This window comes from Diorhabda carinulata, chromosome 2 (genome assembly GCF_026250575.1).
Source record: "Diorhabda carinulata isolate Delta chromosome 2, icDioCari1.1, whole genome shotgun sequence".
Taxonomy (NCBI): Eukaryota; Metazoa; Arthropoda; class Insecta; order Coleoptera; family Chrysomelidae; genus Diorhabda; species Diorhabda carinulata.
The window spans coordinates 25,263,251-25,278,816 of record NC_079461.1 but is presented as its reverse complement, the minus strand read 5'-3'; the positions used below and the strand labels follow the sequence as shown (position 1 = coordinate 25,278,816).

At 29.6% G+C, this 15,566-nt stretch overlaps 2 protein-coding genes across 2 annotated transcripts; one reads left to right on the top strand and one right to left on the bottom strand.

The window, feature by feature from the left end:
* Positions 1-844: 844 nt before the first annotated feature.
* Positions 845-8,238, bottom strand: LOC130903579 (septin-1). Its single transcript, XM_057815767.1, has 6 exons — positions 8,012-8,238; positions 7,759-7,951; positions 7,360-7,618; positions 2,994-3,198; positions 2,519-2,781; positions 845-2,454 (listed from the first exon to the last, which is right to left on the bottom strand). Exons 1-6 carry the CDS (start codon positions 8,033-8,035, stop codon positions 2,325-2,327), a joined length of 1,074 nt encoding a protein of 357 aa, XP_057671750.1. The 5' UTR covers positions 8,036-8,238; the 3' UTR covers positions 845-2,324.
* A 506-nt stretch (positions 8,239-8,744) lies between these two features.
* LOC130903474 (serine/threonine-protein kinase RIO2) lies at positions 8,745-12,079 on the top strand. Its single transcript, XM_057815588.1, has 2 exons — positions 8,745-9,956; positions 11,745-12,079. The coding sequence occupies exons 1-2, from the start codon at positions 8,858-8,860 to the stop codon at positions 11,984-11,986; spliced, it is 1,341 nt and encodes a 446-aa protein (XP_057671571.1). The 5' UTR covers positions 8,745-8,857; the 3' UTR covers positions 11,987-12,079.
* Positions 12,080-15,566: the final 3,487 nt, after the last annotated feature.

Genomic DNA, 15,566 nt, shown 5'->3' with positions numbered 1-15,566 from the left:
GACCCTTTCTTGAGAAGAATCATCACTGGTGATGAAAATGAGTCCTGTACAGTAACAGTTCGAAAACGATTATGGAGCAAACACGATGAACCAACACAAGCCACATCCAAAGCTGAAAAATAACAAAAAAAGCTCATGCTGTCAGTTTGGTAGCATTACAAAGTTATTGTTTTTTGACCTGCTTCCAAGGAACCAAACAATCAATTCTGATGTTTACTATCAACAATTAAAAAAACTTGGTTAAGCAATCAAAGAAACCGCCTTGATAATGCAAGGCCTCACACATACTCAGCAACTCATGAGAAACTATTGGAACTTAACCGGGATATGATGTCACATCCCCCATACAGCAGTGATTACCGTTTATTTCTTCGAAGTTTGCAGAATTCTTTGAACGGTCAAACTTCAATCGCACCCAGTTCAATTTTTTGCAGATAAGACCAGAAATTTTAGCGCGGAATCATGAAGCTGAAAGAAAAATGGCTTAAAGTCATTCATTAAAATGGCAAATACATAAATATACTACAAATCCGAAATTACTTTACCGCCAACGTTAAGAGGCTCAATATTCATGGACGGCACTATGTAACATTTCTTTATATTTGATTTTTATATATATAATTATGGGATAACAGGATAATTCAAAACCAAATGTTCATAGTTGAAAACCGAATCAGGCACTTTAGCTTGTTACAAACTTGTGAGACTTGTCCAGGGGTTTGAACCTCGTACAAAAGAATAAGTTGTTATTAACTATGTTAACTTGAAATAAGAACCGAGAGCTATTATTGTAATGTTCTCATCATTGGATTATACTACAAATATACAAGAAAAATCAAGTAACTAGCAGTAATAAATGTATATTTAAAACAGTATTATATTTTTTTACAAACTTATTAATATAAAAATACTAATTTACTTCAATCTACATATTTTTTTCGGCAAATGTCACTTTAAAATATCTTAATATGATAAGTAATAGTAACAAAATATTTCATTTTTTATATAGAATTATATCTAAGAGATTCGATAAAAAAATAAAAATACAAGCCATTCATCACATGGGTCAGCCCCCTTCTAAGTTCATTAAAATATTCTATCCTAAATTTTTTGACACAATTTAAATATAATTTTATTCCATGTAAAATATATAAATAGGGACGTTTGGCACTTTGACAAAAGCATATACTTTAATTTTCGTTAAAGTTCAATAAATGTCTACATTATTTGTTTTGGAGGGCACTTTTCTAACAAATTATAAGTCAATTGCAGCTATTATTTGCAGTCTGAAAATCGGGATGTTTTTACTTTTCTTGTTACCACTAAAAGGTGCAATTTACTGAAAAATTATTACAAAACCAATATGAAACAGTAAGAAAATTAAGTCAGTGAAAAAAGAACAAAACAAGGAGACTGTTTAATACTTTTGTCATTTGTAAAATAAAAATATGAAAGAAAAAGAATTTTGACACTGTTAAAAGACGCCAAATCATTAGACATTAGTTTAAATTTAAAAAAAATCTGAAATAAGTACAAGCATGTTTGTTTAAAAAGTTTACCATTTTAGTTTTGTTTATTTTTTTAACACTTTATTACAATTATTAAGAAAATTTTTTATTTTTTTATGTTTTCCTTGCTGGAAATACTACAAGCACATTAATTATGGTGTTCAATAACCTAATAAAGCTATGATTCAAACTTAAAATGATTTTACTTTCCTCCAAATTAGTATGCTCAGCTCTCCCTGTACACTGGTTCAAATGGCCCTGTTGGTGGGGAGACTTGACTCATATCTCATTTTTTATAAAATAGTCAATACATTTTCCGACGCGTTATATTAAAAATACAATTAAGCACATATGTAGCTACTATAATAATGTATCTCAAAAATCTGTAATCGATTCTCTAAACCTGATGAACAAGAAAATATGATGAATTATGTCAACTCTCCCGGACTACCCCTATTATAACTGAAAGTGGTTATTTAAATTATTCCAATCCAACTTCAAATTTTTGATATTTTTCCAAAATGACTTAGTACTTTAATTCTTCAAATTCTTTGGCTGCCAAGGAATATTATATTCGTCATATATATAATTTCATCATTGAAAATTTACATTTTGGTTCAAACAAGCAGATAACTTATTCATATCAATTTAAAAATGCAGTTGTAGTGTCAGAAATTTGATAATTGTATAAATTACTACCTCTATGTATATAATACAAATGTCAATGGAATGGAAGTTTTCAGTGGGCTAACTGATGTGAAACATAATAATATTGTGTGTTTCAAGATATGCACAGCTAAAGTATCATTAGTTTATTTACTGGGTCGTTTGCTGCATCTTTGCTTGCATTGCAGCTATCATTTCTTGCATTCGTTTGAGTTCAGCCTCTTTTTCTTGTAAAATTCTATCTTTATCTCCAGATGTAACTGAACTTTTATCATCCACTCTGCAATAATAAAATACCAATTATAAACACAATAGTAGATTTATAACTTGATTCTAATACTTACGTATTTCTTTTAGTTGTAGGACCTTCTTTAGCTAACCTTTCGGATCTATAGTTTTCATAATGCACTTGTTGCGTTATCTCTTGAAGATCTTGCATGTGTGTAATTAACATTGTTCTTAATTTTATAAAATCACAGTGTTCAGGATTCTCAACTTCAACAACGCCCCAAGGATACAATCGTCCTTTAACTTTGCGTCCTCTTACTTCTAGTTCTGTATTTGCACCACAAACAGCAAAAGGAACTGCTTGTTTTAATTGTCGAACCTAGAGAAAATTTGGTTTTGTTAAAATTAGTATCAATTATTGAGAAGCAGCAATACTCAGTTTTTCACTGAGCTCTTCTTTTGTTGAAGATGAATAAAAATTTACAATTATAGGTTGTAATAGTAAAAGATACTAAGTTATGGCTTCAATTCATCTTACTTAATAATTTGTTTTGTTAAGATTGAATTTTTTTACATTTTATTTATAAATACCTGTTCTTTATATTCTTCATCTTCATCTGAATCACATTCAGGTAGAGAGTATATTCTTATACCATTTTGAGCAATTTCATCTAGCACAGTTTTCTTCAATTTTTGCATTTCTTTTTTAGTTAAAACATCAGCTTTGGCGATTACAGGAACTATGTTTACTTTATTATGAAGTTTCTTCATAAATTCTATATCTAAAGGTTTTAATCTATAAAAAATTAATCAAAATAACATAACTAGTTCATTGAAATAAATAATTAGGAAATGGGTAGTTCAGTTATTTTCAAACAATTTACTAACGATTTGTAATATTTTTGATAACTAGTATTATTATTGAATGGAGAAATAAAAATTGAGGTAAAATAGAAAAAATATTATGGAAGACATACCTTAGCAATAATAAAAAAAAATGAAGATTATGAAATATAGTAAAAACAGAAGGACAAAGTGAAAAACCTAGTAAAAGAAGTCTTGGGAGAAGTTTTGAGAAAAGAAGGAGAAAAACGCAAATCGAAATGTGAAAATACTGTATCATATAGTGAGATCAATCAGAAAAGAGAAATCCAATAACTAACTTAAAAGCTACAAATGATAATATTATAACTGAAAAAAATGAAATATTAGACAGATGGAAGAAACACTTTGAAGAGTTACTAACAGAGGCGTGCTTACAAATAAATTGAAGCAAAAAATAGCATTTGAAATAAAGATATTGAGAAAAATAGCTGGGTGAAGAGACTCGATAAAATAAGGAACGACATAATTAGACGAGAATTAAACTTAGTTTAGAGTGCAGTGAAAAAAATCGAACAACAGTTTCACGTGATGTGAGAAACCGAAACAAATAAAAAGAAGCAGACCCAGAAGAAAATAGGATGGAGAAATAGTAAAAAATCTGGAAAAAATAGGACTAAATGGGGCACGTGCTAAAGAGGAAGCAAAGTATATAATTACATGGAGAAAAAATATCACCTCTACGCCTATGGTAGAAGAGGTTATGGATAAGTAAGTGAGAATTATGATTATTAGCCTCGAATTCTGTTTAGGCTTTATGAATATTTTTCCAGTAGCACTGAGAAGCTAGACTAGAGTCAACAATGAATTGGTGTGTAGGAATTTTTAAATACTAATATCACAAAGAAGGTCTTCCTGCATGTTCTCAAATTATTTAAAACTTATTGATTCGATTTTCATTAAATTTTCTCCAATAAATAGAGTGTTTTACTAACCTTTATTAAATTTGATGCATATTATTATGATTTTTTACTCCATATAATTAAAATCAATGATTATCTTAGGGAGTTTTTGCAAAAAACTCAATGTGTGCGAAAATAAACAAATCAATGTTGTGCATCAAGAAATATTTCTGTTTTTTTTCACGTTTATAATATCTACTTAATGAATCAAACATTAAAATACTTTAAAGTGTAGACATTTTATTTCCTTTACAGATAAAACATTCAGGATAATATACTCTATTACCTGTTTGTTGAATCATAATACAAAAATGATTCTGTTATGATTTTAACAAGTAGTTTTCCATTATAAAACGATAGCTAAATATTTAAAAAGATAATTGGGTTAATTTATTATCAGAGAATGAACAATGACCCCATAAACATATTATTACTGATCTTCAGTCATTTATATTCCAACTTTCTTTGTCAATGTTTATTTAAAATTCAATAGTGCTTAAACAGCATAATAATAGGAACTGACTGCATATGAATGGGCTCCAATAACCTAGTTAAATTTGTTTAGTATGCTAGTAATAAACAAAGTTTTTATTATATGAAAGTTTGTATATAAATAGATACCAACAATTACTAATTTTTGTTTAGTTTTGGATTGACTAATAATTTTGAAAAGTATAGTCTATTTGTCAATAAAAAAGTTTCTATATCTCTAATTTATTCTATTGAAATGAAATGCATGTTGGTCACTAAACATTTTTTTCCAGAAATTTTGCTATTCCAAATTAGGAACTACTTAATTCTATGCAAAAATCTGAGATATCTGTCATCAAATGAGTACATTTGAATTGGATTATAATGTATAATGCCGACATCAAATAGACAGAATCTGATCTTCAATTAATCCCTTGGAATTCCTAAATGAAACTAGTAAGGAAATCGAATAGTTCTGAGAAAATAATGAATGTAAATAGGGTGTTATACATAATTCCAAATATTTTTTTCTATAATCATCAGGTAGGTATCCGGTTCACAGTCAGTAGTTTGTTATGAGCTGTGCAAGTGTTTGGTACATTAAAAGTCAAACTATTCTTAAATTGAACAATAAAATATGTGGTAGCCTTGGCCCTCAAGATCAACCATTAACAAGTCAATTTGCAGATTTGGTAAATGTACTACTAGATCCTAGCACAAAGAGAAGCCAAACTGTTAAAAAGATACTCAAACAGTGATTTTAACTGTTTTAAACTGAAGAGATGCTATCTAGATGACAATGTTCTTAACAAATACTTCTCAAACTATAAATTCTATAAAATTGCAAGACAAGGTGTGACAATGAGATGAAAAAGGAATGTTTAAGGAAATTTTTTAAAATTCAAACCTGATAGGTTAAATCCCATATGTGAAACAATCTACATAAATAGTATAATATATAATTAGAAATATTTTTTTATAATCATCAGATAGGTACTTTTAGTAGGGTTTCCAGTTGGTAATCGTAGTTCCCAGATCAACCAAAACAATTAGTAAAATTTTGATTAAATATTTTTCAATCATATTCAAAGCAGACATACAGGAGTTTGTACTTGGAAAATTTTTATATTTAGAAGAATATTATACAAAGGAGCAACTCATAGACGTTTTAGAAACAAAAATAATTGCCAAAGAGTAATATACTGTAGACTAAATGGCAAAAAATGGTCATACTGTTTTACAATTACCTGCGCACTACTGTTTTAAATCCAATTGAATTAATATGGTTCCAATTGAAAAGACAAACAAGAACTAATAACATTTCACCCAAAAAAGTCCTCATCTGTTGTGGAACTTATAATAAAATAATATATGCAACTTGTACCAGTTTTAAATAAATTGGTAATTGATATAAACAACAATGATTTTTAGAAAGATGAATTAAATGATAGTAAATTAGAATAGTTGTATTCTACCATATGTATTATAAATGAAGACAGCAGGGGAAAAACTTGGAAAGTGGCAATTTTAGAATTTTCCAGGAAATTGTCATAGATATGAAGTCATTTACCAGTATGAGTTTACTATTATACAATATTCACTGTATTGTATCTCTATCATAGTAACAAAAGGAAGAAAAAACAAAAAATGGTCGTAATAACTTTTTCTGTCAAAGATTTTCTAGCTCTATGAGTAATTTTCATCAACTTTAGTTTTTGCAATACAAATAAAACTTTGATACAACAAATTCATCATTGTATTTAATTTTACTAAAATTACCTTTGTTTTTTTATTAAGTACAACTCTGTAAAATAATGGTTTTAAAAGTGAGAACATGTAATAAAATATTCGCTACCTAATGACTGGCATTATACAGTATATTTAAGAACAAATGAAAGACCCTATAAAAAAAATTTACAAAAATTTGTTTCCAATAAGAAACCTGTGGTTATCACTTATTATATAATTTGAATTTACAATTTGAAAGATATTGATGCAATAAGAATGAGAAAAAATTCAACAGCTCTAATATTAGGTTTATCTTCAAAACAAAAACAGACTGTTTTGATTTATCTTGTATACCATATGTTGGTAATAAAATCCTAGCTGTTTGAATTTAGTTTGAACAGGAAATATCTTTCATTTCTTCCAAGATTTTGTTAGATTAAATCAACATAGCAGATTATAACAATATAAATAATAACTGATTTTTTTTAAATTCAATTCTTGAAAATATTTTTTCTTCACTTAACTACATTAAATACAAAAATATAACTCTCTTTACGATATTTTTGATACTTTAAGCCCCAATAAGAATAATTTTAAAATGAATAATCTCCATTTTCTAAAGTTAATATTTTTTTTATGTTAAAGCATTTATAAGCAAGATACTTTTTTGTGTAGATGCAACTAAGATAAATATGTAATAAAAAATATCAACTATCTTGATTTTAGGCCTATTTTAATAAAAAAAAATATTGTTTTCTCTGGGTTGAAATACACTAGATGATGAATCTTATTGAAAAAAATTGAATGAAGACTACCAATTTTTTCAATAAAGAATAAAAACAGTGGCCAGATATCAAATTTTAAAAATATAATTGAAGAAAAACAGTAAATAATTAGGATAGTGATTATCATTAAGTTAAGTGATGCTTATATTGAATAAATTATTATATGAGTGAAGAGAAAAAAAAACTTACCCATGCCCGAAGGGTGAGATGAAATAAAAACAGCAGTGAACTCTATTATCCATAATGTTTTTTCTATTCAAACCAGATTCATCTTTTAAAAATCGTTCAAACTGTTGGTTAATATAACCAATTATTTCCTCAAAGGAATCTCTATTATCAATTGCATCTCCGTATCCAGGTGTATCCACTACAGTAAGCCGCAATTTAACTCCCCTTTCTTCTATTTCAACAGTGGAAGGTTCTAATCTCACAGTCTGTTTCATTTTTTCTAAAAAAGAATTAATTTCAAAACAAATGCCTAAAACTTAGATAAACAGTACACACTTGTTATATTAAATGGTACATTATTTGATAACGAAATTTTAAGAATGAAATAAAATAACATAATTAATGGCAGTAACAATTTACCCATAGCATCTGGAATAAGTCTTTCTGGATACAAATCAGTCAAAAATAGCGATGTAACTAAAGTTGATTTTCCAAGTCCACTCTCCCCAACAACCATCAATGTAAATTCAAAACCTTTTTTCACAGATTTTCTATGGACTTGATTTGGAAGGTTTGCAAAGCCGACATATCCTGGAGTCTCTAAACTTGAAAACTGAAAAATGTTACAAGAATATAAACAAAAGGAGGTAAAAATTATTGTTTATTCACTTACATTTTTCACCGATTCACTCGACATTTTGAGATACTGCTACTTTGGAGCTAAATTACAAACTATTTATTTTAAGGAGATATACTATTTTGTAAAACTGAGTTATAAAGTATTTTAAATGAAGAACTAATGATTGACATTTATTGTACCACGGCCATTTTCAAACTGATCTGAAATGCTTCTGTTTGATTGGAGAATTCAAACCAACAAAAGTGGGGTGTGGTTGATGTGATTCATTTAACAAACGAGATTCCTATAATATTTTCTATTATGGCTAGCGTACCATAAACGTGGATTTATTGAACGTACCGCTATAACAGCAATTATAATTTGGTAAAAAAATATTGACATCCTCGGAATAAATTGATTACATATTAAGACAAATAATAAAATGTTTTATTTATCATTTTACTTAATATTCTTTATTGAACAATTTTTTGAAATTTATTTTTGTTGCTAGTTCTACATATAACGCAAATCAGGCCTCAATAAGAAAATACAAAAGATTTGAAAGAATATACATTCTTTATTGTATAAAGAATATACAATGGTATAATCATATTTTTTGCCTCATTGTATTTTATATTAACGTCTCGGAAATGTTAAACTTTTATGTACGGTAATTCTGACTTAATTGTAGGTATCGAATAAAAAAACAATTCCTTGCTTTTTTTAAAGGATTTTCCGTTTTAAATATTTGAGTAACTTCAATCCACTCTTCAAATCAGAGTACATTAGTATGATGAGGGATATAGATCTATGATAAAATGTACATGTGCTATTAACCTCAAATAATTGTGTTATACATGTCAACTTCTCTACTGTCAACTATTAGAATAATAGTTGAATATGGGTAAATTAAATGTTTCCATTATGCGCTACTTGACTCCAGAGGATTTTAGGGTTTTAACTGCAATCGAGATGGGTATGAAAAATCATGAATTAGTTCCTGCTGCTATGGCTGCTTCAATTGCGAATCTTCAACATGGAGGAGTAAATAAGATTCTTAGAGAACTTTGTAAACATCGTCTTTTAAGTTATGAAAGAGGCAAACGTTATGATGGTTACCGTTTAACTAATTCAGGTTACGATTATCTAGCTCTTCATTCTCTTACCAAAAGAAATGTTATTGCATCCTTTGGAAACCAAGTGGGTGTAGGTAAAGAAAGTAACATTTACACAGTTGCTGATCCTGAAGGAGAACAATTATGTTTGAAGTTGCATAGACTAGGTAGAATATGCTTTCGAAAAGTAACAGAAAAGAGAGATTATCACAAACACAGGAAATCTGCATCATGGTTGTATCTTTCAAGAATATCTGCTACAAAAGAATTTGCATACTTGAAAGCCTTATATGAAAGAAAGTTTCCCGTTCCAAAACCTGTGGATTTCAACAGACATTGTGTAGTTATGGAACTTATACAAGGAACATTATTAAATCATGTTCAGGTATTTGAAAATATAGAAACTCTTTATGATGACCTCATGAATTTGATTATCAGATTTGCTGACTCTGGAGTCATTCATGGAGATTTTAATGAATTTAATATTATCTTGAACACCGAAGGAAAACCTATTGTTATTGATTTTCCTCAGATGATTTCAACAGAACATCCTAATGCAGAATATTATTTCAATAGAGATGTAAATTGTATAAAAGAGTTTTTTAAGAAACGTTTTTCTTTTGAGAGTGAATTATTTCCTAAATTCTCTGATATTGACAGAGAAGATAATTTGGATGCCGAAGTTGAGTGTTCTGGATTTACTAAAGAAATGGCAAAACATATTAATAGAGAATTGGGGTGTGAAGATAGCAATGACAGCAGTAGTGAAGAAGACAATGTTCCAGATGTATTACACGAAAAACATATTGCTTCTAATAATGCAACACTTACATATGTGTTTGATCAATTACAAATTAAAAATAAATATGATGGGGCAATAGAAGGTGAGATATTTCAAATGGTATATTGCTGATAAGCCAATAGATACTTTATTTACTTTGAGAGGGTAAGCACAGGAAATTCTTGTGGTAAAAGATTGTTTCCTTCGGGATCTTTTCTTATCATATTTATAGGTCACTAAAAACATACATTCTGCAAGATAAACTTGTCAGAATATTCTTGGATCTTCATAAATTACTTTTTTTATTTCAAATTGAGATAAGTCAATTGAAAAATTAATAAAAAGTAATTGTATGGAATAAGTTAAAAGTTGTTATTCATATGATCTACACAGAAAATATTCTTAGTGCTTACCCCATTGACTTATTTTAGTGTAGGCTAGAGTTAATTTATTACATTTATTACATTCATTTCCCCTAAACGTGTTTTGCAATTACATTAAAAACCATTCAATCATTGTTATTTTCTTCTATATCTCAGTAGAAAATTTTGTTCCAATATTTTTAAGAATGTCTGTAACTACTTTTTGCTGGCTGAGACACATACATCAGTAGCAATAGTAGCAGCCGACTTGTAAGAGCTGTGCGACAGCACAGGGTCCCTCACCTTCCGTATGTAAATATTGTCTATACAATTATAGGGCTTCAAAATTGTCTGACGCCCTACAAGATTTACCTCTATTACTGAAACAAGACAGGTCTGAGCAGTGTAACCCTGAAAATTGGAGATTATTGACCGTGAAACATAATCTTGAATAAAGTTAGAAGCTCAACGTTGGGAGACTACTCTCAGTTGTACAATTTCTGGCCTCCCATAATTTAGTGTTTATACACACACACACACACACACACAAAGAAACGAATTCCCCAGATGATATTGAGGGAGCTGGTAATTTCATAGGCTTAATTAAGCTTATCTTTAAGTTCGGCCCTATTTTTAAAGGACATTTGAATAGTATCTTCAAAAAAGAAAATATCGAAAACCACTATTTAGTTACTTCAAATGAGTTTATCCAACTTTTGGCAAACCAAGCAGTATCAAAAATAAGAAAAAGATATTGAAAAACAAATACTATTTCATCATTCTTGATTGCACATGTGATATATCATAGGTTGAACAACTTAATATAATTTTGGAACTACTCCCCTAGAAACTGCTGAAATTGAAGTACACTTTGTTGTGTTTGTTGCAGTTGACACAAACACCTCTAAGGGTTTGACCTACTACTTACTAAAGGAACTTGAAAAGCTAGGTCTGAATTTATCCAATTGCAGGGAACAGAGATATGAAAATGGATCAAATATATGACAAAAGATTTTGAACCTCAATTCATTTGTATTTTCTGTACCGTTTGGAAGCTACTGTTCAAACTTAGTCTTAGGTGGCGCTGCATTATCCAGCATACAAGCACAGACATTTTTTGGTTGGAGTATAGAGCTTTAACTATTTTAAATACTAACTATAGAAACAGATCAAAAGTACAAAAGCAACACGTGCATATTATGTTAATATTGATTCATTTAAATTGAGGTATCTTCACGCTTACTAAGGAGTCAAGTATATAAAAAAATAATAATCTTTCAATACAATAAATAAAAAACTAATTTAATGAATAAAGTGAAGTCCATAAACAATAACTTCAGCTATGCTCTGAAAAAAGACAATTTTAATTTAGCTCCTAAATTTTCAAAATTTTCCTAATATCACTTAGCACAGGACCCCGTGGTGGCTGACGCTGCCTCTGACTTACATAATTTTATATATTTACTGTTGATTAAATATTTATAAGATTTGTTTTCCTTCCAAAACATATAATTTAAAATATTTTTCAGATGAAACCAATTCAATTTCTGATCATTCCTCAGATAATTTTTGTTCAAAAAGCATCTTATCAACTACATCTACCATACCACCTGATGAAATAAAAAAACGTCTTCGAAAACAGTTAGCATCAAAAGAAAAAAGACAACAAAGAAAAAAGTGTGTTGCTAAAGGAGAAGCTAGTGCAGTTACTAGGAATAGAAGAGAAAATTCAAATGCTATAAAACACAGTCAAGGAGTTTGGTTTGATTAGTTTTAGTTGATTAAATTTTATGTATCGAAAGATGAATATAGAATTAAGTTTATAAATTTGTTTATAAATATTTCCCTTTTTAGTATAAAATTAGCCGAGCCATATCTTACATTATGTGGAACAAATGTTCCATTGCATTATCGATTGTATGATTTATAATTTCTCTATATTTATACGTTATCTCAAGTCACTCTCTTCATTCAAATATCTAAATAAAGGAGAAAGCTATAGAGACATTTAAAAATCAATTAATAGTTTTCAACAATTTCAAAATCTTTTTAAAAATTATGTTGCCTGGCCATAATATTAGTTGCACTGTAAGATTTTATATAAAATATTAATTACCCAGTGTATTGTTTTCCAAACTTTTTTGTTTCATAAATCACTTTCAAACCTTTGCTGGATCCGGAGGACCTCCTGCAGCTAAATTATTTCCAATTTCCAAATATTGAAAGAAAAGTGAGGATTAGTTCTGTCTATAAATGGACAGCGTTGTGGCTGAGTTTCGACGACGAATTAACAGTTTTTGAAATAAAAAGGATAGAACTGATTGCTTCTGACTAAATTATGTTTGTTATAGGTGCCAAAAAATGAGGAACAGTGGAAGACAATTCAACAGGAATTTTCCTCACTGTTGTGACAGTATAATTTTATTTGCGTGCGTTGACGCTAACTATTGCTTTCGCTATTTCGACGTAGGCACCAATGGACGAGCAAACGATGCTGCAGTTTTGCAAAAAAATCGTTAAATAAAACATTCGAAGATATAAGAATTACGTTACATTTTCCCAAAGGAGGAGTATTCATAGCTGATGATGCTTTCCCCTTAAGACCCTACATTTTAAAACCCTTTGGAACAAGTACTCATTTATCTAGAAAACGGAAAATTTTCAACTATCGGTTATCAAGAGCTCATCGCATTGTTAAAAATGCATTTGGAATTCGAGTGTTTGAACGACCTATAGCAGTTTGAATTAACAAGGTGGACAGAATTGTTAAATCAACTTTAGCATTACATAATTGATTAAAAATGAGGTCGGGTGAAAAATATAAACCACCAGGTTCTTTTGATACTGAAGATCTAAATACTAGGCGTATTATACCGGGTTCTTGGAGAACATACAGTACTGAAGTGAATGATCTAGTTCATTTGCATGTTAATTTAGGAAGTCGTAACTATTTAATAGTAGCATCTACTTCGCGTAATGAAAATGCCGAATATTTTTCCGGATATGGAGCTGTGCCTTTGCAACTGAATATGATACACGACGATGTGAAAAATTTAAACAATTATAAGTATACTTACTAAATTTCATCTCTTGTCTAACCACTATGTCCTATTGCAAACCAATGAATATTCTTTTTTCTACATTGTTCTAATAATTTTCATTTTGTTTTTTATTTCAACAATAATGATGTCAGATATTTCTCTATCATATCTCTATATCTATATTTTTTCGTTCGGTGGTCCCACAGACAATCATACTTGTAAAACAGCTCTAAAAATTTCATCATAATATTTTCAGACCACTTGACGGTCATTTCGAACGACTTTTTATTGATTAATAACTTTCAATAACACTTAATAAATCAACTAAACGCACGTATACCCCGGCCGCATCCAAAGATTGTTCTAAACAGTCAACAAAAGTTGAATGCGTAATTCACCCGTTTCAAGATAAGTTTCAACTTGAAAGCAATTCGTGATGATTCATCACTTGAACATTAAAAGTTTGACTGGGTCGAGTCAAACTTTTCTTGATCAAGTGTATTGATCGACAGGTTCTCGATACAGTTTTCATTCATATTTTGTTGATCAACTAAACTTGACTCATGAGAACGCGCCTTAAGACAATATGAAAGAATAGTAACTTGAACGAAAAGATTAATCTTACCTCTATGTTTCACAATTTCAGTATAGATTGTAGAAAATGAGATAAGGTTACAAACAAGTTTTTTTTTGTGGCTTTTTGAAACAGATTTGATCATTCCTCAGTAATGAGCTCTTTTTCTGGATAAAAGTATTTATCACTTTTCGGTCTTTCTATTCCCATTTCAGAAATTATGTCAATCGGTCGCTCTGTTTTAAAATGAAAGTAGACACAAATGACGCGATTTGTGCAATCCTCCATCAATCGGCTGGTTTATAGATACTTTTACAGTATGACGATTTAATATCGAATGAGATAAACAAGTTTATGCATGTTTTTCTTATTTCTGTCGATGCGTACAGCATTTGCAATCCTATATAAAGGAATGTATTATTTATTTTATTTTCATTTAATTTTGGTTTCGCACATAATAGATAAGCACTACTTAAGCCCAACACTTACTTATTTCTGAATTTAAAAAACAATGTCGGAAGTAAAAAAGAAGAGACGACAATACTGTGCTAAATATAATAAATACGAATTCATTGAAAATCTCACAAACACATTGTCCCTTTTGTGCCTTCTATGTCTAAAAACATTTTCGAATTAACCCTTCAAGATTGCAGGATCATTTGAATAAAATGCATCCTGATAAGAAAGACAAAAATGTAGCATATTTTCAAGGCCTAGAGAAGAAGCATAATGCTAAGTCAAGTGTATCAAAACTCTTTTCGGTGGCTGCTAAGCAAGATGAAGACGCACTTCGAACTTCGTACTATATCTCTTTGTTAATCGCTCAAAAAGGCAAACCGCAAAACATCGTAGAACAGTTTATTCTGCCAGCAATAAAGGAAGTAATAATAACCAATGTACGGCAGATATTTTCCGAAAAATTTGCTTAAGTAATAAATACGAAGTACGAAGTGGCAATTAATGAAATGGTTAAAAACATTAAAGAATCATTGGCCAATCATCTGAGAACTGGTAATATCTCAATTCAGCTCGATGAGTCCAACTTACAAACTAATGAAGCATTGTGGCAACGCTGCTTACTTAAAATCGTTGGCATGTTACCGTACTGACTTACGGTTGTTCTTGAGTTAATTGGAACCTGATATCAACATATTCATCCTGTGTTATTTAGAATAAAAGATATTCTGCCTGAATACTATAAAGTTGCGTTTCAATAATCGTTCTCATTGACAGGTATAGCCAGCTAAAGTTAACTCGAGACCATTGTGTACTACCTAGTGCGCTCAGGTCTCAAGTTGACTTTTACTAGTTCTAAAGTCTTCTTTAGAATGAATGTTTAATTTCCGCTGATATAACTCACAATAATTTATATCATTTGGAGCTAAAGTATAGTGGTTTTTAAGTTGGTAAAAACATGGGAGGGGGCGCTAAAAAATACTTTGTTTTCAAAGTGGGCGGTAGACAAAATAAATTTGGGAGCCTCTGTTCTAAACATTGAATAATGAATTAATAGCGTTGAATAGGTATAAAGAAAATGTATACAATCTTACTGGTTGTTATAGTTCGTAAATTTCGATTATTCGTAGCCTATCGTTACTTGAGGATCCGTCAAACAATCAATTAAAATTAAACTATAGTTTATTTTAGCAAGGTATAGAGTAATAAAATCTCATTAGGAACCACAGAATGACTCGAATATTTAAGCCACTTTCATAGTTTGGCATTGATTTCATTGT

Coding starts and splice junctions, on each gene's coding strand:
- LOC130903579 (XM_057815767.1), bottom strand. CDS start 8,035: ATGTCGAGTGAATCGGTGAAAAAT. Junction 7,619..7,758: donor ACTTATTCCAGATGCTATGG/GTAAATTGTTAC, acceptor ATTCTTTTTTAG/AAAAAATGAAACAGACTGTG. Junction 3,199..7,359: donor ATCTCACCCTTCGGGCATGG/GTAAGTTTTTTT, acceptor AATTTTTTATAG/ATTAAAACCTTTAGATATAG.
- LOC130903474 (XM_057815588.1), top strand. CDS start 8,858: ATGGGTAAATTAAATGTTTCCATTATGCGCTACTTGACTCCAGAGGAT. Junction 9,957..11,744: donor ATATGATGGGGCAATAGAAG/GTGAGATATTTC, acceptor AATATTTTTCAG/ATGAAACCAATTCAATTTCT.